Source organism: Acipenser ruthenus, chromosome 10 (genome assembly GCF_902713425.1).
Source record: "Acipenser ruthenus chromosome 10, fAciRut3.2 maternal haplotype, whole genome shotgun sequence".
Classification (NCBI taxonomy): Eukaryota; Metazoa; Chordata; class Actinopteri; order Acipenseriformes; family Acipenseridae; genus Acipenser; species Acipenser ruthenus.
Genome location: NC_081198.1, coordinates 36,807,065 through 36,834,645, shown reverse-complemented (window position 1 = coordinate 36,834,645; position 27,581 = coordinate 36,807,065). Strand labels below are relative to the sequence as shown.

Genomic DNA, 27,581 nt, shown 5'->3' with positions numbered 1-27,581 from the left:
CTACAAGAAACGTCACTTGTCATGATTTATAAATAGACGTTGTTATTTGTGATGGCACCCTGCTGCTAAAGCCGGAAAAATCATAATTAAGAACAGTAACTTACATCATGATATCATCAGCTTACTTTGCAAGGTAGCTGGGGAGCCTCCTCCCTAGCTGCTAATGATATACACTGTGATGTACTTGTCGCTGCCAATTAAAACTGAAGAAAAAGCATACAGCGTGCTACAGCTGTGTGGTTCACTGAGAATGGATAATACAGTAGATTACTGTAACAGATTATTTTTTGGTAAAAGTTTAAGGACCTGTTGTAAACGGTAAGTAATGTATCTTTTAATGTGTTATACAGTTTAAAACATATTAGATATATTTGTTAACAGGCTAAAGCAATATAGTGTTAGTAGTGTAGGAATGTCTTTATAAAATCACATGAAGCTGTACACTGATGTCATTAAATGTAATTGTAATGAACTGTTATTCCTTGTTAATAGTCTTGAAAAGCTTTAATAGCACATTAAACACCTGTTTTATTAAAATAATAAAACAAATTAATTAAATGTAAGACTTTTTTTGTAATGAGCTTAAGCTGTGTGCAGGTGGTGTTTGAGGGTTCATGGTGTGGCGTGCATTTGACTTGTCTTAGTCTGGCTCTAGTCACGATTTTGCACCCTAAGCACATATTAGTTCACTTCTAGTAAAGCTACTTTTTTATTCAAAAATTGAATTCCCACACTGTGACGTACAGGAACATTCTGTGATTTAACAAACCTCCATAGTATTAAAACCTACATACCTATTATTTTATAATATGCAGAATATCTTTTACAGTGTACACATTTTGTATGCTTATTCTCCTTTGTGCTGCCTGTGGCACATGTCTGGTAACTTGTCTGAATAACTGATTGAAATCCAAGATAGATTTGCATTACTTTAATAAGTCAACTGTGGAAGTTGGGATTGAGGTGCTCAGACAGGGGAATATATGAGAGTTCTGTATTCTTGGAATAAAATTCCACCACACCTGACTTCATCTTCAGTATGAGACAGTATAAAGAAAGCATTAGCTTCCAGAAAGTAGTGTAATTCTGCCAATAGATAAAAGTAACAAAGTAAGAACTATGAAATTACAACCTCAAAAATCCAAGTTCAAGAAGTGTTTCAGTTCCGCCTGGAAGTTGGTTAGGTGCAGTAAAACGAGTTCACACTAAAATATGTTTGTGGGTCTTAACATCATTTAAACATATACAGTAGATTCTATGCTCATGTATAGTGTATGTTGTTTTTCCTTACTAAATTCCTTACTTTGTAAACTAAATAATCCGAGATTCATTATCACACAGGTGCTTATTGTAAGCGTTTTTTCTTACTACCATAGATAAAGTTTCAATATCAAGACTAGAATGATAGATGTCTAATTCAAATAAAATAATTGATACAGAATGGCACAAGTAGACACCTTTCATTTGTTTTATTGAAATAAAAGGCTTTGTATGGGGTTCTATACAGCAGTACTTTTTTGTGCTGTATGTTCTATTGTCATAATTGCAGGTTGATTCACAGGTTGTCAGAAGTGATAGAAGTACAAAGAATAAAGTAGAATGATATGCTGAAACTGAAATGCAAACTGGTATTGATGAAAGAGCAAAACAAAGTAACAAGCTTAATTCAGTGTTTACTGCGTGTTCCTTTTCCACATCATCACATTGAGGAATCTCTGGTTTCCCAGCTTCATCAGAGCTTGTATCAATATTTAACCTTTTCTCTTTGACCTGCAGTGCAGTCTTCTCCTTTGGGTGGAGGCGTTATTTATTAATACTAATGGAACTCTTCCGGTAATAGCCTAGCCCTTTTTAAAAACGCATCGCTTCACAGCGGGGGATGCTTTAAGACACAAACCTTTGATTTCTGAACTGAGAAAGTACCCTCCAGTTATTTCCTAAATCTCGTGGAGAAGTAAAATGACCTCGGTGCTTTGGGAGCAGCAGCGATCCTATAAACAGACCATCTTGTATTTCTGCTTACAGAATATTTAAGTACTGTGAATCCCAATTCCCAAAGCATTGGGCTTTGCATCCATTTTGCCTATTGGCATTCCAGATTTATGCAGAGTGTCCCTTAAGGCATCATAGGCAATATCATGCATGTACTGTATTATGCTGATTAGAATGCCACACCCTGTTGACTACCAGCACCACACATCCTGATCTGATTGTTCCTCTTTGCACACTATTCATACTATTTGACATTTCACACTATTAACACGTATGCCTATAATGCCTGACTTGTAGGATACTTTGTAGAATGGATTAATTATGGTTGTTCATTTTATATTTCAACCCCATAAAAATGTTCAAAAAAAGGGTTTGAAAATACATTACAAAGCTAATAATGAAATAATAAAAATAAATAAAACTAATGCAACTGATTTATTGGATGGCTGCTCCGGGGTTCCTTTTTCTGCAAAGAGTTGGCTACTTCGGTAGCTTTAAATCTATGCTTGCACACTTTTTAAAAAAACAAAATCATTGCACTGACATTTCTTGTCTTTTATTCCCTATTTTCTGCACCAAGCACTCCTATCTGGACAGGGAAACCTCCCTGATTCTGAAAAACATTGCAGGGAAACCTTCTCATTTGCTGACCAAGGTGACGCCTCTTCTTCCACCTGCATGTGATCATGCCCTGTAGGTAGAAAGCATAACCCCCACCACTCCCCCAGTCAGACCCTTTTTCATGATGCCATAACCGTACTGTAGTCAACAGCACTTGAACCAGTGTGGGGTGTGTCTCCTTGTTCCAGAGGGGCACCATGTTGGCACATACGTTTAAACTGATTTAAAACTTAATAATCTAGGGGAAAAATGAACTCCATTCAACACAGCAGAGCATTTAACTGTTTCAACCACAAGGAGAGCTTTGTCTTCTTGTGAAAAAGACTGGTAAATTCCTCCTGCCCTTCTGATCCTTTCAAGTCAGCTTTAAACATCAGAGAACTTGTGATGAAGAGGAGTGCTGGATTATGTTTGTAATATAAGTCTACTTCAGGCTCGAGATCCACTGCACTCCTTACATACTGTACTGTATATGACTTGAGCTAAACTCTGGTCCAGGTGGTGAGATGGTAGTGCATTAGCCAAAAGTTAAGTCTTGCCCCATGCTATCCTTGCTAAGAAGGATAGAACATTGAAGGCAACCAGCAAAATTGAAAGCCTCAATGCTGCCATTTTTTGTTTTTCAGTTTTTATTTCAGTAGTAAAATGTTCTTTTCTCTTCTGAGGAAAGGAGTTTATGATGGTTTTACATTTGAATGGTCTCATTTTAAACATTTACCCCACATTTGTATTAAATTTGTATAGCCACATGAAAAATGGGCCTTTCTTTGCCTTCTCTCCCCTCCTCTCCTCTCCCTGTTTACCTAATTCCTTCTGCGTTCCGTTACCCAAACGCTTTGCCACATGCATGACAAAAGCAAAAAACTCACTTCCAACTCCTAAGTGTCTCTGCTGGAAGTGATGCCAGCTGTGTGTGTGTTAGCTTCTCTCCCTGTCCCCCTTCCCCTCGTTAAAAGAAGAGTGCTGTGAAAAAAAAGGATTCAGGCTTGTTTTTGCATTTTAATTATGTATTTGTTCTTTGCTCAATGTGTGTATTCCTGGGTTGTGATACAGAACTCCTGCATGACAGCATGCAAATGCATGCAATGTATTCTGTACATTTTGAAAGATTTGTATTTTTATTTTATTGGTCACTAATGGAAGCGCTGGTACAGTAGCGCAACCAAGTAAGGTGGTATTCAAAGTAATTTCCATTTACCAGCAGTGTTTCTGACAAAACCTCTTCACAGATAAGTAGCACGCATGGTTTTGCCAAGTACTCTCTTTGCCTTGGCGGGGGCATAAAAAGGAGCACCTTTTAGAGATGGTTGTGAAATAGACTTGCAAAATTTCCAAGGGAGAGGAAACTACAAAGAAAGGGAATGAATGTGCCCTGTGACAACGAAGGGCAGGGTAAAGAGAGACTCCAGTGCAGTTAATAACAACAACATGTTAAACACAGTGTCTGGTAGTGGGCACTGAAAGGGAGACGATGTTGCATTAAAGTTGTGTTTTGTTGGCTCAGATGGCACAAGAAGTAGTATAATACAGAGGGGAGAGGCTTTAATCTTATTGGAACAGGCACAAGAAGAGGTTAGCCCATTATGCTGATTAAATAATTCAACTATATTGTGTGTATTTTATTGTTAAGCATGTTTGGGTAAAGTGTGTTACTATACAGTAGGTTGTCTGGTTTAACATGTTTTTGCTTGCACAAATTCATGGATGTATTCAGTTGCTTTCTTAATATAGAAACAGCGGCTTTATCAGCTGAGGATTTAAGAGGAAGCTTTTCAGAAAAACAATTTGGACAATTTGAAAGTACTTCTATATTAGATTGAACATTTACTTGGGCATGTCTTTCTAAAACAAATGTCCTGTGTGGAAAAGAGAAACAGCTTTTTTTCTAAAACACCCTACAGTGATTGAAGAGGAGAACCCAACAGCTATTTGTTTTTTTTGGTTTTTATTCTTTTGGGTTTTGAATAGTTGATTTGATTGGGTCTGTGAATAGTAGCCAGTGGTTCATGCTGCCTGAACCACACTAATCCTCTTACTCTCCCTTTGCTGAGCGAATGGAAGCTGATCTTAGTCAGCTCCGGAGAATCCTCACTTCCGATCCATTCGCACGTCAGACAGCAGCACCTGACAGCTAATACAATTCCCAGCATGCCCTAGGGGTCCTGCACCTGCCCAGTGTAATATTATCTGCCTCGCATGTGATGACTGAACAGAAATGGGGTTTCCATCAATAATTCACAAAATAGAGCAAGACTAACATGCTTTAGTGTATGGAAAATGGGGATTAATACTTCATGTCCTAATTTAGCTGTATACATGTTAAATATCTTATTTACACTGTGTAATGACCAATGCAGGTGTTATCTACACCCTGTCAGACCATTTTAATATAATTTCGGTGGGACTGGGCATGTATTGCTGACCATAGTTATCAGAAGTTCACCAATAATCTAGCAAAATTAAGCATTTATGGCTACCAGTAACACAAAATAAATGTGTGTATATAAAACAAAAATGGTAGTACTGTACAGGCTAATCACTGCACAATTACAGTACTACTAATAGTAAATAGTTTTTAAATTTAGTATTATGTGTTGTATTTATTGCATACTTGCTGTATTAAACATTGAAAATCTGTTCTGTATACACCTGTATTGCATTTAAAGTATATGTCAAAACAATACAGACGTGTACCTTAACTTTACACCTGCATTAACATGTTACTGATTTCCTAAAAACATTTGCATAGCGAGTTTGCATGAAAGGCAAAGAAAATGAAAAAAGCTACCTTTAAACTTTGAAGTTTAACCTAGGAAGGCTAGATTCTAATATTCTCTTCTGGGACATCACTCAACATTTTAGTAAATCCTTTTCTAAATCCACATTTAGACACTAATCTGTTTGAAAACTGAAAGATGCTTTGCATATTTTCCACGCATTTTTTTATTTCTTATTTTTATTTATTTTTTTAAAACAGATGAGGATTATATATTAACAGTACATATATACAGTGTAATAAAGAAAGTGATGAATATAAATCAAAACAAAGTTAATCATTTTTAAAACCTTTTCATTCGGAAATGCATTCAGATATAAAAAGGATTAGCAGGCCTGTTTTTGTATAGTGTAGAGGATGTTGATAAATAGGATTCTATGTTGGGTTTATTACAGTGACTATCCCTGCACCTTCGCATGAAACAAAATAACTATCTGGATGTAGCTGTCCCTTTCTCTTTGAACCCGGCTTATTACAATACATACGGTCTGCTAATTATTAAACCTCTGCAGTGACATTTAGAAGCTGAAATCCTAGCTAGTGGCTAGAGAGATTTCTTTAAATATACACTACTGATATGTACAGTATATAATCCCAGCATTGCTACAGTATCATTAACACTTGAAAGGGATTGGGCCTATATTACAGTTGTAATTTCTAAGTGCTAAGGCTGAAACTCCATAGCATCCGTGTTGTTTTTTTGTTTTTTTAAAAGCTTGTAGCTTAATAACTATATAAAAAAAGCTGCATGTCCATTTACATACAGCTGGCAGTGAAAGCTTCTGCTCTCTGCCTGATTGGGTTCAATGATAATGTTTCCAGTCCCCATCAACACACAATCCGCCTGCACGCCTTTGTTTAAGGGGATTACGCATTCTGACTCGCAGTCCGAGCTGCACAGCTGTTACTTTTACTGAGGCAGCTCTGTTAGTATTCAGTGAGTCTGCATCACTACAGAAAGCAAGCCAGAGTTCCTATTACAAGGGCTATTAAAAAAGGTAAAAAGGTATTGTACCCCTGTTCTAAATCCTGGGCCCTTGGTCTTTTAAGTTTTGAGCTGCTGCTCAGTTTTTATTTTAAAAATCTATATTCTCGGGAACAGCCACCGTTTGCCTGTGGGAATATTGGGTTACATTTAAAGAAGAAACTACACAGACGGAGAGAGTGGCATACTGCAGTCAGTTGTTTGGAAGTTCTGTCACCTGCATGGGGAATTTATATGGCACACAAACAAGTCTCTAGTGCAACATCTGTTTGAGAAGTCTACCTGACAGTTGTCTCCCATTTTGCACAAGCTCATTCTGTCTGCTGGACCACAGAAAAGAGTGAACCAGTTGGGTCTGTGTGCTACTGCAAATGATTCTCCATTGTATCACAGAGCAGGCTGGTGAGATAAGGTCTTGGAAGGCTGTTTTTTTAATTGAATGAAGGAGGTCAAGAACAGCTCAAGGGGTGAACCTGTAACACTGCCATCTCTAATAGGACATTGTTTGAAATGCCACTATAGTGGGGTATATTCTTGTAAACCCCAGTCTCATGGACACTGAACTTTCCTTCTGTGTGAAAGGACAAGGAAACACTGCCTGGTAAAAGGGAGGGGAAGTATTTGTTTCAAAGGCACACGATGACAGCATGCTGGAAGAGTCAGGTACGTATAATGCTGTGTTAGACATATAGGTAAGGCTGATAGAAATGGGCATTCCATTTACTTTGAATGACATCTGCAGTCCTGTCCTATTGCAATAGCTACATTTAACATTGCGAGTGGCGCTTTTACCCAACATGAATCTTTAAGAAGAAACATCAGTGGTTGCTGATGAAAGTGGCTCCATTCTGAGTTCCCTCTGCTGCCAGGTAAGACCCCAGGTCTCTGGCAGGAGGGTGGGGATGCCATCTTGTATCTCATTGTGTTTTAAACCTCTGCGTTGTGCGTCTGTAGGAGGAGCAGGCTGCCAAGCTGAAAGCAGAGAAGATCAGAGTGGCTCTGGAGAAGATCAAAGAAGCACAAGTAAAAAAGGTGAGCAGGTGCTGCTTAGCTGTCGGGTGTTTTGATGCTGTTAGAAGAACTTTATTTGATTTTCATGACCACGTATTTATTCATACATACATACATGCATACATACATACATGCATGCATACACACATATTGTATGTTCTTTGAGAAGTGCAGACAAATGCATTCTGACCTCTTGTGGGGTGGATATAAGCTTGTATAGGACTGCAATGAATTAATATATTTAACTGAGTAAAACCATCAATGACACTTATCCAGAATTACAAAAATAATATATACAGTGCATTCCTGTGTACCATATACATGCTATTTTACAGTATGCATCTGTTTAGCTTGACAGGTAAGCACAATGAAATAACAAATATCAGCTTGAAAGCCCAAAACTTTCAGGACCATGTCTGATTCTTTAATTCATTTAATCTTACTGGACATCAATGCACCTGCTGTAGCTATGGTGACTTGTCAGACTTGACAGAATATTTATTGTATGTGGAGGGCATTTTTTATTCATTGAAATAGTCTGAGGTTGTATACTGTAGTACCTTGGCAGTCAGTGTGCTGTATTCAGATCAGAGCCTCTTACTGTACTTTTGCATTAGTCTGGTGACTTTTGCTGCTTGAGACTGGATGAGAATTCTAATTTCCAGGGCAATAAATATATATCTTTATTTTTAAATACCAGCTAATTAAAAATGCAAATACTCTTACCGTTCCATTGATTTTAAATCAAACTTTTGATCCCATCCCAGTAGTTCTGCTGTAGAGAATTCCACATGCCGACTGACCTTTAGAGAACTGGCCAGTAATCGTTTTATTAAATGGAGCTGTTCAATACAGTGGAATAATTTACCAGCCGTGAAAGCCAGATTAAGATTTAACTCTATAGTCCTTGTAAAGTGAATTAGCTACAGAGAATTAGACAACCTGAACTGTTTCGCCACAAATAGGACCAGAAAAAATGAACACAAACTTTAAAGCGTTCAGTTGGTATCAAACGTTTCAGTTAATTTGTCCACAAATATAAGCAGTTTAAAAGAATAAGTGGTTCCCTAATTCCATTGGAAAACATTTCCCTACTTCCCCCAGAGACTGCCGGAAATCACTTTCATTAACTTCAGCTCCTATTAGAAAACTGCAAATCTTAAGTTTTACTTAATGGACTAGCTAGAAGATAATGATCAGCTCATAGGGGAAACTACCAACAATGTCAGGTCATCATCCTCCCTATCTCCGTAGACCAGGGCTATCCATAACATGACTTTTGAGCCATACTGAATAACTCATTAAACTCCCAAATTCATTATGTTTTAGTGACTCATAAGGTTGTTAATGGGTTTGAAAAAATACTGGTTGTATTGGTAGAATATACAGTCAAAATGCATCTTTAGCTAAACAAATACAAATAGCAGTGTCTTGGTTTAATCTTAGTAACACTTGTGATTTTTCTGGCTCTTTTGAAAGCCCACTGGTTGTTGGCATGGCCAAAAAGCACTACTTTAGTTCATTGCGTTTTCTAAAGCAAGCTAAGCATCTGCTTTGTTTACCTCACTTGCTGCAGCTGGTGATCCGAGTGCACATGTCCGATGACAGCTCCAAAACCATGATGGTGGATGAGAGACAGACAGTCAGGCAGGTCCTGGACAGCCTCTTGGACAAGTCCCACTGTGGCTACAGTCCTGACTGGTCACTGGTTGAGACCATTTCTGAACTGCAAATGGGTGAGTAACACTTACAACCTTGTATTTAAGGATACAAGATATAGTTACCATTGGTGTACGGTATACTGTGATTCAAAAGTAATTTAGCCTCTTTGCTTTTCAAACCATACAAGATTTTTTTACAGTTGCATCTACCAAGAAAGCCCTCATAAGCACAATTGGTGACTATTTTGGGCAGTTAATACTCTTACTGTGTGGACTTCAGCTACAGCACCCTCTAGAAGTGGAGGTGGTAGTCCTAAAATCTTAATGCTCATCCTTTGGTCCCTTGACTTTCCTAGTTTCATTGCACTACAATGAACAGTACTTATACAACAGCAGTGTGGGGTGGCCAAACAGTTTAGTAAATCCCTTGCTTTATCTTAGTGTATGTTCCCAGGACTGTGCTAGTTGTTTAATCTTAATTGCTTTCATTTGAAAAGCCTATAAAAAAAAACCAATGCAATTGGCCCAAGACACTTTGAATTACAGGAAATAAACCTAGACTGTGGTGGTGTAAGGGTTAAAGAAATGGATCTGTTGCGGTCTGTCAACCCTGCCTCCCTAGATAATGATGGGCACAGTGCTTACACCATCTGCTGCCCCATTGTAGAAATAGGTGCAAGAGAATTGGCAGGGCTTGCTTGTACAGCATGTTTTTTAATAGTTTTTATGTTGTAGGCAGTTTTTAGTTAAAGCCAATTCAGTTGAGCGCCATCCAGATTCGTTGCCTGCTGTGTCCATGGAACACTGAACTTAGGTTTCAGAGCTTGGAATCCAGAAATTAGATTTAGTATGTTAGAATTAAAGACCTACAGAATGGTATTGGAATTGCAGAACATTGGTCGATATGATAAGTAAGGTGCTGTACCATGTGACACTGAACCTCCCATTGACTCATTATACAGTATGGTAGTGTGTGATTCTTCAATCTGAGCAAAATAAACTTCCCTAACCACATGCATGTGGGAGGATAAGGGGACAAGAAAACATTCCTAACTATTTTAATAGATTGAACTCTAGTTGGACCATAGACCTTGGTACATCAGCCAATCCAAATCATACTGTACTCTTGAGAGGGCATTACACTTTTAACTGTTATGTTTGTAAATGTAGTTATAACCCTGGAGAATTCTAGATACCTGTCAAGCTTCATAAATCCCTCAGATATGATACCAGGAAATTGTTATTTTCAAATTTTGGACCGGAGTTCATTGTCCTCAGGCTGGCCAGTAGTCGTTGTCTCATTGGATAGCAACCGGAAAGGAAACTAACTGTGTGCTTGTGCTGAAGTGAAAACCATAGCCTTAAATCAGTCCTATTCACTCATGCATAAGGCCTAACCTACATTTTCAGAAGCAATGAAAAGGCCTTTTCAAGGCCATCCTCCCCCCGACAGGCTGAGCAGCTGTCAAAGCGTGAACGTTTCAGGGCACGGACCTGAAAGTTTTAGCACTTAAATTATGTAATGTTAACTTCCCTGGGCAAGGATCATTTGTTTATATTTTATTAGATGTAGCATAAAATTGTAGTTGTAGTATACAGTACATAAACACGTACGATACACACACACATACTTTGCGTGTGTTTTTGTGTTTTTTTATTTTTTTCAATTTTACTTTCTGTACCAATATGAAAAATTGCAGAAAATGGACTGGTTTTGGCCATTGAATCGCTTCTGAGAGCAGAACAGATTTGGAATAAACGCCACCCCTGCAGTTAAAAAATAAATAAATAAATCTTGTGTGTCAGTATCAGGTGAAAGCCCCATTAGTGAGATTTTTCCACATGATTTTATTTCAATGGTATGCAAAAATGGGACACTATTTCCTCTTAGAATCTGGCTTCTTCAGCTGTCCAGTATAAACGTGATGTATTCTGCAGTGGAACCAGATTTTAATTATCAAAGCTCCTTCCGTTTATGACATCGCTTGATTTATGGCTCCAGTCTTCCTCTTATTTTTTTGGTTACTAGAAGATAAATGGGATTTTAGTAAGTACTGTACCAGGATTATTATTGTTATTATTATAATAATAATAATAATAATAATAATAATAATAATAATAATAATAATAATAATTATTATTATTATTATTATTATTATTATTATTATTATTATATAAACCTCTATGTCTGCTAACATTTGATTTTGCACAGTTCACAAATCCATTGTATCTATAGCTTGCTTCCCCACTGTTGTGCTAACCAGTGCAGCACGATGCTGAAACAAATCCAACTAGGAACCAATCAGCGCAGGTTAGTGCCGCAGCGGGGGAGCAATGTGAAGCTGCTGTGTACCTGCGACACTTCCTGGCAGGCAATAAAGAGAGAGTGTATGGTTTTTAAACCCAACTAATTGGAGCACATGCAGAAAAAAACTAAAGCAAACAATGAAGTAAATACTTGGAAGTAATCCTGTTGATATGAAAATAATTCAAAATCAGACCTGTGGGGTTTTACTACACGGAACATGCAGTTTGACTGGGGGAGAATCTTTACTGAGGCATTAGGGAACGTAAGATCAGGGGACTGCTAGGGTGCAATAGTTTTATCCTCCAATTTTGTTTTCCCCTAAATGATCACTGCCAGTCCTTTTAATATGGCAACATACCCCAGATTCTGTAAGCACACACTGCAGTAAAACAGCTACATTAATGACAGCGCACACTGCATTGCTTAGCAGATTCTATGCAAGCCATGCTCCGTACAGTAATTGGAACTTTGTAAAACTGGAAGGGAGAAGAAGACTGTAATAGGATTTTAATTAACTTTGGTTTTGACAAATTAGCAAATGTACTGTTTAGTGTTTTGTTTTCATTGTCACGCAACGTGTTTTAGTAGGCACTCCAGGTCCATGGCAGTAGCCTTGCTTATGAGGTTTGTTTTTATCAGGAATTACAAAAGTGTATAAATGTGATACAGTATGTAGGAAAAAATACATTCCAGCTACATTACATAGATTTAAACAGATATATGGGTAGTTTAAATTAACATTGGTGTATGTTATGTGGTGGGGGTATTTTCAGCATTTAAATACAAAAGGATCAGGGTATAGAGTATTAAAATAGTTTTAGATATTTGTTGATGCATGCATCATATCACACCTTAAAGAGCAACTTGTGTGGATCAGAAATTCTGTATCACAGTTATCTTAACTAATATGTTTTTGTCTTTCTTCAATTTGAATATTATTTTCTGTGTGAGTAGCATCACATCCCGGTGACTTCTTTTATGTGTTATACTGTATAGTATTTATATAGTACCCAGGTGGCTTTAAAATACTTTAGACCTGTTCCCCTGCAGCACTTGGCTGAACATGGAGAAGAGAGCCATATTGAGGCCTTGGGGGTGCTTTAAACATTTTCGTTTTTTAAGTCATCAGGGCATGATGACTGGAACTGGAAATTATATACAATGTGATTCTAAACAACAAACGGGGGGGGGGGGGTTTACAAATTTGTGAATGTGCCTGTTTTGTTCTCCTACCATTATTGAGCTTTATCCACATTTTAACAGCAATCCAACAAGTTCAGATGTTGTTAGGCTCACAAGCCTTCATACAAACAAATATACAAACCTTGACAAGTGAAACTTCATTTCTATTACTGTACACTAACATTAGTTCCTGGGCTACTGTGAATCAATTAAAATAGGCATTCAAGAATATAACTTAAACTGATTAAATGTAAATTGAAATAATATATAGTAACAAGTGTTATTAAAAATATTTAGCATGCATGCTCCCCACCTGTAGTATCATAACTGTACTTAAAACTTTAACCAGCTTTGGAAAATAACCAGAATAGATTTGGCTCCATCTTCAGAGGAATAGCCTGGTGCTACAGTAATAAAACTGCATGAGTCAGATCCCATAGATCTCCACTGGCATCCTATCATATCCAGATAAGCTGCCAAAAGGAGGACATTTCTCAGTGTTTAACAATAGCTTTCTTTTAGACAAAAATATCTTCTGGGGGTTCCTCTGCTAGTATTTTAAGAACACACTCGCTGCCAACTTGCTTTCAAGTTCTGTGGCTCGTGATTGCCTTGCTAGCAGTTACTGTAACTAAGCTGGTCGATTTTTATATCTGGATAATTATTCAAATGCATACATTTAAATGCATCTGACACATGATCTTGAAATCTCTTTTGTAAGAACAGACTTAATAATCTAAAACAAAAACAACACAACTTTTTCTGCTGTAGGCAATACCAAAGGTTTGTAAAGGTCAGATAATTGCTTTAGTAATCAGATTTGTCATCGTTCAGGAGGTTAAATGCGGCAGCAGTGTGGAGTAGTGGTTAGGGCTTTGGACTCTTGACCAGAGGGTTGTGGGTTCAATCCCTGGTAGGGAACACTGCTGCTGTACCCTTGAGCAAGGTACTTTACCTAGATTGCTCCAGTAAAAACTCAACTGTATAAATGGGTAATTGTATGTAAAAAATAATGTGATATCTTGTAACAATTGTAAGTCACCCTGGATAAGGGCGTCTGCTAAGAAATAAATAATAATAATAATAATAATAATAATAATAATAATAATAATAATAATAATAATAAATGCATCTGTTTATGTGAGGATCAAGTACAGAAGCACGCACCCAGCCCAGTGAGCCGGTTACAGACAGCGAGAACCCCAAGTTGGCATGTAATTAAAGAAAATAGTGTGAAAGATTACCTTACTGAAAGAATGAATGAATGTTTTTAACATGGGGTTGGGGTTTATTGCTCTTAAATGGCATTAAATCAGGGGTGCCAGAAAAAAGTATGGTAACTCATTTTCGGCACACTTCAATTCTCCTTTTGATATACCATATCAGATTGTTTTTGATAGTTCACCTACAGAAGCCATATTTAAATTCAGGGATGGAAATAAGACTGTTATGAGTTTTATTACACATCTACACTTGTTACAGTACTCAGGAACAGTAGTTTAAATCTGTTTAGCTAATATTTTAAATTTGTGACTAAATAGATGTATTCACGTGAAATAGGACTAAGTATAAGTTAATGTTACAAGGCTGTATTAGCTCTCAACACTGCAGACCACTAAAGAGGTATAGGAAAAATGATTCCACTCAAAACAGCAAACCAGTTCCAGGTCTTGGGTATACCCCTACAGTATGTGTGTGTGTGTGTGTGTTAATTATTTGTTATTATTAGACAATGAAATTATTTCTTTTATATAGTAGTGTTGTTGTGCAGAGTTACTTGGTGCGTAAACAAGTAACCACCAAGTCAGTGCCACATCCCAGAGGATAAGAACAGAAGCTTCAGTCTTCAGTCATTTATCTGTCTTAAGGAGCTCTTTTAAAGAAGGGAGATTGTATTGTGACAGCCTGATATTTTAAAAAAAGTAAAAACACTGGAAAAGGGAAAAGCTGCACTGTCAGTAGCTCTGCTACCTCTGGAATGAGTTTATAAAATGTTATTCCAGACATCCTCTTTCTTTTTTTTTTTTTTTTTTTGTTTCTTCTATGCAGCAGATTATTATTAGCTAATACTCTCCAGCTTAAACTGTCACAGCACATTATCCAAAAAAACTGCAGAACTGCCCAGGTGTGCAGTCAGATTGCTGTTCTTTTCTAGCCGCTGTATAAATACTTTATAAACCAACAATGGGGTGAAGCACAAGATGGAAATATGCCATCTCCTATAAACTAACACCTTGCAACACTGATCAGCATGACTGTAGAGTATGCATTTACAATTTATCATCTTGAATGTTTGATGTGTAGCAACAATGTCTGAAAAATGAATTGTGTCTATTGCAAAGTAATATCTATAGACATATCTGATTGCACGTCCCATTAGCTTCTGTGTTGTTGCTTTATCTCCTAACAGCACTGTTTTACTGTTAACTTGTCACAGTGTGGAGTTCACTGCATTAAACATTCCTATAGGGGGCTGGATCCCAGTCGTGTGTTCCATACAGTGTATACCATTGTCTTTCATTTTAGCTCTTCATATTGGATTCCTTTAGTCTGGATATGTAATTCTCACCTTTTACTTGCATTTGAGATGTCCAGATATCTTTATACCACTGGATATGGTAGCAATGTGGTCTGTATTTTTAATTTGCCAGCTAAATGTCCTATATGATGTCTTGTGCTTTTGGGCTTGTTCTGGTCTGTGGATGAGAGAACGGTATTGTTTTATCAGCTTTTTTCTCGTTAGAGGGAAATCCAGTCCCCTCATCCCCTTACTAAATTTAATTTGTGGGCCCAGGGTGTCTTTTTAATTGTCTGGTTTCATGGGTCATAGCAGCCATTTGTATCGCTTGGACATATGATGGATTTAGTGCTTTTCTGTTGGTCATTTTGATATGAAATGAGAAAAACATTTTATAAACTGACAGTTTAATTAATTTTTTTAATAAAATAAATAGCCCACAATGCATAGCTCCTGGCATTTATGAATAGAGGTGCCTATTTATGTCCAGTTGTGACAGTGCCTGTAATCTGTGACAGTGTTATAACAGTTATGTGCAGTCTCAGTATTTGTGGTATTTTTCCTCTCTTGGGGAAAGGTGACATTTTGTTTCAGCCTATTAGTGTAGCTCTGTTTCTATTAGCTGACACTGGCTTTTTATAGTACTGTGTAAATCATTCGAATCAACCTGCATCTGGGTAGTTTAGCTGTCCATTGAGTCAATTAGATGTATAATTTATAAGCACTTGCTAACAATGCAGTACAATGAAATGTACATTTACATGACTAAAACTTAGCTATTTTTTGGCAAGTTACATTTATAATTTACAAGCACTTCAGCTTTGTTCATTTTCTGTTAGAGATCCACACTATCAGTAAACAAGCTTCAGAAGTAATGGGGAGGACCATTAAACCCATGCTAGATTCTCTTTTAAGATAGTTTGCAATTAACACACGTGTAAAAACGTGAACGGACAGATGTTGGATGTTTGCAAACCTAAAGGTATATTTTCAGTTGATCTAAGCAGTGGCTTTTGTGAACCACGTTCATGAAAACCAACATCTCTGACGGTGCATGCAAGTTTATTTAGTCTATTTTAAGGATCTAAATGGTGGCAGCATTTAGCTCCGCCACCATTTAGATCAATTGAATGTACAGGAATGTGTGGGTTATGAAGGCCCATTGGCATGTACCTAATGTTGTGACTGTTTCTTGAATTCTCAGAGAGGATCTTTGAAGATCATGAGAACCTGGTGGAGAATCTGTTAAACTGGACGAGAGACAGCCAGAACAAACTCATGTTCATCGAACGCATTGAGAAATACGCCTTGTTCAAGAACCCACAGGTGAGCAGGGCCCTCCTGCAGGGCTGCACATATTCAAGGAATGCTTTAGATCATGTACATCTCCTAATGCAGCAATGGGTCTTTAACACACATCTGAAAGGAAACAAACTGACTGAAAGGAAATCGGACTGTATTAACTTGAACATATGCAACTTTAGAATTGTAGAAGCTTAAGTTATATAGAATGACTGTCCAGTAGTTTCAGGAAGGGAATAGTCCTGATAACAGTAAAATGATAAATTAAGGGCTTCTCTAAAACCAGGTTGTTTGTCTAATTAAGGCAGCTGTTAATTGGCATACTAGCACCATTTTACTTAAATCCTGTTCACTGTACCACTGAAGAGTTTGTGTGTGGGGTCTGTTCTTGTACCCAGTCATAATGAACCAATTTTCTTTAATGACAGAACTACTTGCTGGGGAAGAAGGAGACATCTGAGATGGCAGACAGAAAGAAGGAAGCCCTGCTAGAGGTGAGAGAATACAGAAATAGCTTAGCCAACAATCTGCACTTAAGTGTGAAACGTCTTGTATCTCAGCAGCAGTTAACAACTGCTACAGTGCACATATATAAAGGTGTGTTAAGTATTTAAGGATGTCAAGTCTTGGTTAAATATTCTAATTTGCTTCTGGTTTGACTGTAGTAATGACCAATTTTTTCCACTAAATCCATTAAATATTAACTAAACAGATCTCAATCCAGGTAGCTCAGTAATATCTCCTATTCGCATAAGGTTGTGTAATTAGTTCATACATCTAGAAATAAAATGCATTACAGTGCTGTACACCATTGGTGGATACTCACACATTAGTGGTTAAAGACATGGAGAACACCAAGCTGCTATGTGCCTTCTGTCTGTCATGGCCCTCCCTCTTTTCACTGAGTTCTAGGAGTGTTTCTGTGGAAGCTCAGTTACAGTCCCAGAGATCGAGGGAGTCTTGTGGCTTAAGGACGATGGGAAAAAGTCCTGGAAGAAACGCTACTTCCTGCTTCGAGCCTCTGGGATCTACTACGTCCCCAAGGGCAAAGCGAAGGTGAGTCCACAGCTGAACTGTAACACGATGTCTCTAAACTAGAACACAAACAGCTTATTAGAGTTGGACTTCAATAGCCTACACTCTCCAGGAGATGGTCCATAGAGATCTAGGAAAAATTACTTTACTCATAACCGCAGACCACTGTTGCAATCTCAGAAAAATAGTGCCACTCAACACACAGGTGACGAGTTAACCAGTCTAGGATATGCAACGCTGCTGTTGTGTAATTTAGTTGTCTTTTTTTCTGTATAGTTTCTCATTGTTGAAAAGTTAGGTTTTCTAACTTATTGCCTGTTTGAAACTGTTGCATTTACTGTATGATGCCTGGATTCTAAAATGCTGTAGATTTAAACCATATCAATATTGTGACCAAAGGGATGGGTACCATCTTTTTTAGCGTTACAGTAGTCAAGGCTTGCAATCTTAAACTAGGGGACCCCATCAGCTTATTTTTTTTAGTCCAAGGAACCGAACAATGAACATGGTTTGGCACATCTGTTCAATATAGCTTCTGTCAGACTCAAGTTAGAAAGAAGTGCCCAAAGCTGTTCGCAGGACTCATGCCAACACAGTCAGTATTCCTTCTCTGATGAGACAAATTGTTAAAATAGCATTTCTACTTCTGTTCAGCTTAGACAGAATTGAGCCACATTATCTCATTTTTTTAGTCTTGCATTTGTGTCTTTCTCCCCCCCAAAGAAAGTTTGGGAACCCCTGCTCTATAGAGATCTGAGGTTCAATGGACCTCAACTGACCCACCATGCTTGAGAGATCCCCTCAGCACATGTTTATGTAGGTCAACGATGGTTGATGGGCACTAGTAGTTGATATAGAATATACAATGTATTGTTTATTTATACAGAAATAATGAATCCTGACATTGCTATTTCCTGTTTACAAACAGCGGGAGAACAGTATCCGCTTCTAGGCCCTGGTAAGCTTGCACTAATGGATCATTAACTCTGGGCATGATGTGCTTTTCGTCCCTCTGTAGAGCTCCTGAATTTGAAAGACCTTATCTTTCATCGGCCTTGCAGCAGCTTTGACATGTTCTCTCTTGTATATTGCTTTCTGAGCTCCCCAGGGGGCCCTAAAGCAGGCATGTAAAGTTGGAATTGCAGATCCTGCAAAGGTTTTATGAAAAATAATGTGCAGACACAGTGGGAGGGAGTTTTGATAGGGGCCCCTTAATGTTACAGAACTGAAAACGCTCCTATTAAATCGGTTTAGTTATTAGATGTATTTGAAAAGTTCCCCTGTACAGTTTTCTTTTACATATATCCAGAAGGTTTAAAAAAAGCCCATGTTTTATTTGTGTTTTTTTGGGGGGTGGGTAGATATGAAGACATTTATAACTTCCTACTGCTGCAAGGAGTAACAGGAGTTGAAGGTTTTATATTGGGAGTTAAGGATGTGGACACCAAGGAAATATATATTGTATTGTAGAACTTCACATCTTTTGTACATGAATTCCACTTTGACAGTGTAATTTGTGTGCCCTCTCAGGTTTCATGCAAACACATTTAAATAGCCCATAGATAAAAGGAAATCAAAACTGCCAACAAGACTTTTCTGTTTGTCTAACATACTGCACTTTTATCTAAATGACTTTCACAGTGCCGACCAGTGGGAATTGGTGCTTTGAATCTGCATCCATTGTTATAATGCAGACATGTACCTTTATTGGTGTTTACTACGGTGCCCAGAATAGTGGTTTCAAAAGGTTTAGTCATTGATCATAGTCATTCAGCTTTAGTCATTGATTTTTAAGAGTATATTGTGCCATGCATTTCCACAGTTCTTAATATCCCCAACAATGCACACAAGTAATGGAGCTTTCTGTTGCAAAGCTCTTTGTCTATAATTCCTATTCAAGTCCATCGAAACATTCAAAATGATTTGAGAAGGATTGGCATTTTGTGGGGAGCTGTATGAATATACATTCTAAAATAGCAACAACATCCAAGAATAACTGAGGCTTAGAGTATGGTAAGTAGCGGGGTTCCGAAAAATAGCATTACACGTCCCCACGTGTTGCTACAACTGTTTAAATAACGTACCTGTACTTTTCTTTTCATTGTTGGCATCCTGACAACTTTTTACACTTCTAACTTTAAAGTCTGTTTTTAAAGCTCTTTTCAAAATGGCCGCTCAAAGTGTAAAAAGGTGTCAGGATGTTAACAATGAAAAGAAAGATTTCAGGTACGGTATTTAAACCGTTGCAGCAACATGTGGGGACGTGTAACGCTATATTTTTTGGAACCCCACTACTCACTCTATCTAGGACCAGTCTGAAAAGTGATGCAACAGGGACTTGTTGGCATGTTAATGTAGGTGTTGCAGCAGGGGCATCCGGTTAACAGTGTTCGCTTGCTCGCCGAACCCCCAGTCTCTTATTAATGAATCGTGCTTCCCTTCTTGTGGGTGATGTGTGTTTCATTTCCCCCCTCTCACGTGACACTGGCACATCAACAATGCCGTTCATCCCATCTGTTTAATGGGCTGAAGCCGAGCTGTGCTCGCTCAAAAATGCGAGCACCCAAATCCGTCGTGCACATGCGCAGTAGCAGCCAGCCGTCAGCCAAGACTGGCTATGATTGGCTTAAAAATGTCTGGATGGAGCACAGCCGGTTAGCGAACATGGTGGTCAGGCGATCAGCATGCATGTGCCAAGACAACAAAGGTTATAAATATGAGCAGCACGACTTCATTTCTTAGTCTTGCATGGTGTGTTTTTTTGCAGAAAGACAGAAAACGTTTAAGCTGATTATATATTAAAATAAAATAAAAGGTCTAATTTATCTTTGTCTAACTTCGTCTAAGACATTGCAGAGCAAACTTTTTGTATCACTTCCAACAAGAAACAGATCCACTGGACAGTGCTTCTACCACTGAGGTTGGCCCCCTGGACCCCACCCCCCTCACCCCACACCCCTCACCCCACCCCCTCACCCCACCCCCTCACCTGCATCTGAGGTGTGAACACCCAAAAATGTTGGCCACCAGCCGCCACTGTGTTGCAGTGGGTTAATGAAAGCCTTGGTTTAAATTCAGCATCAATCACAGGTGTTTCATGGTATCCTCAGTATACTCTTGTTCACATGTTGTACCTTTTTATTTAAAAACAGAAATCATGTTTATTCTTGTTTACTCATAATAAATGAAACCATTACAAATATTGCATGAATTATGTTTGTTTACACTTACTACACTTTTATATAAAAACAACGATGTTGAAAAGGTACATCAATGCGTCTCTGCATTTTGCAACAGATCCTTCAGGTTTTAGCTGTTTGACATGTATTCAACAGATAGATATAATGCTGTAAAAGGGACTTGTATCTTTTAAATCTTGGCACTTCAATGGGAATTAAAGGGTTCTGATTTATGCTCACCCAATTGTAGTGATGCTCTTGGGAGTCCACCATAGTAAAGTACAGCAAAGCCACCTACCCTCTATCTCCTGCATTTCTGTAAGTATAGTGTCCCCCTTCCCCATGGTACATTTCTCTGGAAATGTGTCAAATTCTATTTCAAGCTTTCCCTCGTCTATACACAGGTGAGGTACAAAGCCTTCTGGATCTGCCTCTTGTTTTCTGAATCTTAAGCCTGGTTGCTGCTTTAGAATAGCAGGCACGTGTTCTCTGGGCTACATGAGGATGATTCCTAAGGGCTCATTCAACTCCTGTATCCGGGAAAACCTGCCAGCATGTCAAAAACAGCTTTGTACTGTAGCCAAACTTTTCAAGCTTCCTATTGGCATGGATCTTTTAGATAATCTGCCAAAAAAAGGGTCCTGGAAGATGGTAAAATGTTTTTTAAAAAATGAACCATCGTAAAACAAAAGGGGAAATCTGTCATACATTGCAACGTCGTAGGATTTCTTATTACCAATATGATCAGTATTGTCTCAGTGCTTTTTATTTAACGCATTTATTTTAACAATTGTTCCTTTTTCCCCCCTTTTTTTCAGGTCTCGCGGGACCTGGTATGTTTTCTTCAGCTGGACCACGTTAATATTTACTATGGACAGGACTACCGCAACAAGTACAAAGCGCCAAGTGACTACTGCTTAGCTTTAAAGGTACGTTTCACAGACGCAAAGCAAACACATGTTAAGGATCTCAGCAGAATGCTAATTTCCTTTGTGAGACATCACTTACTAATAAAATATATGCGGGTCCCATGGATAATATCCTCGGTATCCCGGTAAACTTGTAGTAACACAAGGGAAGTCACGGTATACCACGGTTAGCGTGCGGTACAGCCTGAAGTGTAAAAGCAGTACTTTCCAGCAGAGTGCGCCAAAGAGCTTTTAGGAATGGGCTGTATACTGTTGTTTGACAACATGATTTCTGCTTAAAATGTGTTTCATTACCCCCCCCCCCCCCCTCTCTCTCTCTCTCTCTCTCTCTCTCTCTCTCTCTCTCTCTCTCTCTCTCGGGTACTGTATTAACAAGCATACTGTATTGTTAAATTTAATTTATTCATTTACAACTTTAAACTACAAAAGCATTCTATACTGGCTGTACAAATGCTATGTAAATGTTCATGGGATTTAAAAAATATATAAAAATTAAGATATGAAAATAACTTGCATCCATCCCATTCCCTTGGAGGAAAAACATATATATATATATATATATATATATATATATATATATATATATATATATATATATATATATATAAATGCTACACACATTGAGGTATTTTTTATTTGATCAAATGCAGTGGATCATACTCATTCATATTTTGATTGAACACACAAGACCCCTGTGCAAAGACAAGGCTCTCTGCTTTGCATTTATGCCATGTTGTTGATTGCTTAGTTGTTGCTGTTCTCTTTTTTTTTTTTTTTTTTCTTTCCTCCAAGAGTTCTCACTGCACACACATGATCCCTCGTGGGAAGAGCTTCTCTCCACTTGCAATTCATTAGCAGTCACATCATGAAGAGAATGGTAGTTGTTAGACATGTGAAAGCACGGAGCTATTCTGAAATTGCCTCAATGCAATGTTAATAATCACTTCTGCAGCAACTTGTAATTAGGGCTTGAAACATGCAGATCAAGTACCAGTATCTTTGCCTGTACTTTCAACTTTATTGATTTTTATATCTAACTATATATCTCCTGATCCCAAAAAACACTCGTAACACATTTTGGTTGTAGCGAAAAAAATAATTCCTTAAAATGTACCTGTTGTGCACTGCCATTCTGTATATAAGTCTGAAATGCACAGATCTGAAAGAAACACATGTTATAGTAAATATGTATTTTCATTTTAAAACCTAGAAATACTAAAATAAATGTTAAGCTTCAGGGAGAAACATTTAGAGTAGAAATATATCTCTGTCATCAAACTTTCTTCTTGTCAAAATGTTTGTCATTGATTTTATTATATTTAGTATTGTGTAAATGTAGCACTATTGAGTGTTTGTGTTCATTTTAAAACATGATATTTGGTACTACACTAGGTTAAATTAATCTATTTGCAAGCCATGCTTTTAGAAAGTGTTGCACATCCTTGGTCATTTCCAGGTAAAATTATCCCGACCCCTTCAACTGCTTCTTTCCTGTTGTTAACCAACCATCGGCTTCCCCCATTGACTGACATGCTGTCAACCAGTAACATGCATTGACCCAGAAGAGACAGCTGAGACAACCCAAGAAGTGCAAGTGAAACAGATTTTCTCAGAGTAAGGCATGGTAGTAAATTAGTAACAGATTATCGTGTTTTAAAATCTAAAACATGCGTTCTGTACCATGTGTTTCTTTCAAAGCTACGCATTTGAGAGTAGAAGTACAAAACAGCTAAGATGTATGGATTATTTTGTTAGCTACACACTCATTAACAAACAGTGAAATAAGCCCACACAGCCTAGTACAAGTGTGTAGTAGGTTTTTTTTTTTTTTTTGCCAAAAACCCAAATCGTGTATAACAAAAGCAGACGACACAATCTCTGCCAGAACAAAAAAAAAAAAAAAAAAAGTTTCCTGTTTTATTCAGCTGCTTTTGGATTGCATCAGTTCCTGGATTTGTGTTCTGAAAAATGAGGCAACGCTCTGCCTCTTGAAGTTTGAGTTCTTTAGATCTGCCGATTACGAAAAGGAACATCCACAAGGTTTAAAAGACAGAAAATCTCTGAGGGTTTTGAACAGCTCTAGCGTATTAAAAAGTGTGCTGTCTGTGTGTCCGTTTGACAGGTCTGGAACTCTGCCTTCAATCTAGACCTTGTGTTTGAAATCTGAGTGGATTTACAAGGGGTGGAAGAAAAGAAAATGAGGGAGGATAAAAAACTGACACAACACTGGCAAGAAGTTCCACCATGGGCAGCCAGCACGACAATGATTAGCTGTTCAAATTGTTCCATGACCATTCCTTGATGATTACTCCATCTTAATCCTTCAGTTTGAAAATCTGCATTCCAAATCAAGAATGGCCCATAATGACCACAAGCACCTTGGTCTTGGAGGCAGAACTGCAAACCAAGCAGCTGCTACCATCCCGCTCTGTCTATTAGTCTTGCTATTCGGGAAAGAAACATGTTATTTGATATACGAATATTGATCAGGGGTTGCGTTTGCATAACTAACTAATCTGCTTGTAAGGGACTGACAATTGATCTAACCAGTGGAGGATCTAAATGCGTCTGCTGTGTATACCGTTAACGGGTAGGAGACTTCGTGAAAACCAACATTTGCCTTTAAAAATAATTCAAATTTCAGTGGCAGTATTTCGATCTGTGAATGTTTTAGAACAAGTGTGTGCTATAGATGGCAGGTGTTTCTGTACGATGTTACCTTCTTTTTAGTTAAAGGACAGTTTTGGAAGCACCTGTATCTGTGCAATTGAACAAACTGAGTGGAACCGATTTGTGTTAAAGACTCTAATTTGAATCTAGTTTTCCGCTGGATCGCCAACATGACTTGGTCCAGTGTTGTTCTTGAGGGCACGATTATCTGTTCAGCCCAGGTTGTGTTTGTGGACCCCGGTGAGTCATGCTTATTGCTCGGATTGCAGTCAAGAATCGGCATGTTGAATAGTCATTATTTGAGCCACATTAGCATGGAAGCATAAGGTTTCTAGGAGACAGTTATTGATGAATGAATATCTGCGCAGACATTATCGTGAGTAATTGTGAATTGTATTGCGTGCTGTGATTTTAAAAAACACATTGATCTGGGTCTTCAGCCAGAAGCTACAAGATTGCAGAAGCTGCAAGATTGCTACATTGTTATATGTGTGCAATGTGCATCATAACTAAAGTGTTTTACAAAAAAATTACAGAAAACCTCTACTGTCGTACATCTCCCAGCAAGTCAGTTTCAGCCACGATAATGTGACAAGACTTTGGTAGCTTGTTAATACAAGTGCATGTCATAGTACAATCTAAAAATTGATGACTCTATGGATTACTCTGGTTTAGCAATGGTCACATATTGTATCCCCCCCTGAACAATTAAAATTATTTATATACTGTAAGTGTTATATAAAGCTACAGCCTATTGACAGTGTCATGGCAAGTGTTTCTATTGTATTTTTCTGTCCAATCCCCGTAGGTCAGTACAATGAAGACAGTGTTTTATATACGGTAGGGATCCCACAATGAGCTCTCTGGCAATCTGTAACTAGCACAGCTGCGTGGTATGGTTGCCTTTTAGCCTTCATCTATGACAACTGCAACGAAGCAGCAGGCTGAAAAAGTTTGATTGCATTGAATTTGTACAATAGTTTCTTTATTTAGCCCAATAAAAAGGCCAAATCCTGCGGATCACTAATCCAAAACCCTTCTTCAATCTTTTTCTGCTTCTTCCGTACGACAAGGGATGGAGCCATCTGCTTGTGCTTAGTGTCGTTGAGTGGCTCAGATGAGTCAAGAAGCATTCACACACTGAAGTTTAGAAATGAAGGTCAGGCGATGTCGTTTACGGCATGCGAAGAGAAGAGAAGAGAACTCGAGGCCAAGCAATACATTACAGTCAAGTTCAGGAAAATTTTGTAGAGGAAGAGGAGTTTTTGCTGTCGATCTTGGAAACTGTTGCAAATGCACTTTTGATTTGCAAGCTATGACTAACCAGCATAGTATTCTTGATATAAGAATATAAAGTAATTATTACCATTGTTTTTCTTAGACAAAGTTAGTCTTTATTTCTTGCCACACACTTCCTGTGGAGCAGGTATTCAGACCCCTCCTGAACTCCAATTGTTGGTCCTGTCTGTAGGAACAGGGGGGTTTCTAATACCTAATGCACAGAAAGTGATAGCAGTGTCATGGCAAGATTAATGGGCTTCACCATATTCACAACAAAACTGAGCTGGAGTGTTGACTTGACTTGCAGTATTAACAGCCCTCAAACCTTTCCAAAGGTGCCAACTTGGTTCATCCAGCTCTAGTGTAAATTAGCCAGCCCCTGCCCTAACAGCATGAAGAGACAGCCTATGAGAGCTGTGGAGCAAACATCTCCATCATAGCGGCCAGCCTCTGTCACTACCTATTGTTTAACACAGCTTCAGATCTGCAGAGGATTACAAGTCCTTTATAAAACTTGGCAGGACCTGGGAAAGATAAGTGTTTCCAGCATGCCATTTCGAGTCCCGTAGCTTCCCAGTCTGCTGGCCTGCCTTGAGGCTGCTGGCTTGCGCTCAAAGTCTGCTCTCTGTTATCGGAGAGCTCAGCAGAGTAAAGTAGCAGTCTTTAGCACCAGCTTGTTTATATTAGTCAAGCCAGCTAATGGAGATCTTGCAACAGGTTTATCTAGACTGGTAAAACTAACCCTGGAGTTAAAGGTCAAGTGGTGTTCAAATGTGTCATTTTGAAATGATAAACGTGTAAAACTCTACTGTGACGCAAATTCGTCTTTTTTTTTCCTCCTTCTTTTATGGCACCATAAAGAATATTCTGCCAGATTCCACAACAGTACTCTAAAAGAAGGGTGGGTACTGTCAGGTTGCTTCGAACAGTTCTACGACCGTTGCCCCTGGCCATTTTGCCTGTGTGATAACCCTTTTAAATAATATCTGAGGCTGTGCAATACAAGATCCTTGAAAAACAGAATGTTTAATATTTAAAAGAAAACAAAATCTGTTAGGATTTTTATTTAGGATTATGCAAGATGTTAGTGGTATATGCGTACGTTTTTGTTGCATGTCCCAGGAAATATGTGGACTACATTTTAGTAAGAACAAAGAGGGATACTTGATTGACATGTTAGAATGAAATAGGGCTCAGTGTCAGGGATGCGTGTTTCTGTATGCTAGCTGCAACTGAACTAGAGAATATTAAATATTACTGTGAAGTAGCTGGAGCAGCCCACTAGAGGCAGAAGCAACAGCAACAGCTCTGTGTTCAAGATAATGGTGGGGGGAAAAAACAGATCTCCTTTTTGACATTCAGGTATTGTACCTGAAAATATTCACCATGGTAGAGCTGTGTGTGTTAGATTTCTTATTCCTGACTGGATTTTTTTTCAAGCAAAGGGAAAGCTGAAAATTCAACTGGATGGCAGTGCATAGGCTGTGATTATAGATGAGATTCCGGTAGGCACTGGCTGGAGTCTGAGGTATGCAGTAAGGGAATGTCTATTGTTCCTTGTTTTTCACAACTTGAATGCTTCATAGCACATTATGTAAATAGAATGCTTTTTTATGTATATGTCATTCTTTTTGGTGAGCGGAGAGTGGAGGGATTTTATTTTTATTTTCCTGAAATTGACTGAGTGAAGTGCTGTTTTTGGATATTTCTTTCAGACAACTTGCATGTGAATATGCTACCCAATTTACTACCTGCTGCTTTCAGGGATTAAAGACTCTAATTGAAGTCCCTAATTGAAATAAGGAGTGTCTGCAGTATAAACACAGTGATGAAAAATGTAAATGGTGTAGGCATGCTAACCTTTTCTTGCCTTGTATAAGCACTGGTATTATTACAGGCACCCTTGGATTCTTTGCTTGTTATTAATACTTCGGTTTGGAATACTTCCTGGAACCTCATCACCTTGTGTGTTGTATTCCAAACGGCTGCATGCTTTGCACTACAAGCTGGGACAGTGACAGCCTCTGTACCAGTGCCTCTACCCAAACCAAGTCAAATAGGTATTGTTACTACTGCTTCAATGTAGCCCTGTGGCACCTGTAAGACTTGTCTGTATATTAAAGGGGTTATA

The 27,581-nt window shown here is 38.2% G+C and overlaps 1 protein-coding gene across 6 annotated transcripts in view; it reads left to right on the top strand.

Moving 5' to 3' along the window:
- Window positions 1-27,581, top strand: part of LOC117412909 (ras-associated and pleckstrin homology domains-containing protein 1-like) — a 97,594-nt gene that overhangs the window by 58,436 nt on the left and 11,577 nt on the right. For 4 of the 6 annotated variants that reach the window (XM_034021564.3, XM_034021540.3, XM_059032157.1 and 1 more), the window contains 7 exons: window positions 2,573-2,647; window positions 7,329-7,406; window positions 8,962-9,121; window positions 16,259-16,380; window positions 16,785-16,850; window positions 17,269-17,412; window positions 21,389-21,499. In XM_034021564.3, the coding sequence (XP_033877455.3) occupies window positions 2,573-2,647; window positions 7,329-7,406; window positions 8,962-9,121; window positions 16,259-16,380; window positions 16,785-16,850; window positions 17,269-17,412; window positions 21,389-21,499 (756 nt within the window). The remainder of the gene's footprint in view (window positions 1-2,572; window positions 2,648-7,328; window positions 7,407-8,961; window positions 9,122-16,258; window positions 16,381-16,784; window positions 16,851-17,268; window positions 17,413-21,388; window positions 21,500-27,581) is intronic. The other 2 variants (XM_034021573.3, XM_034021556.3) reach the window with 1 other exon arrangement.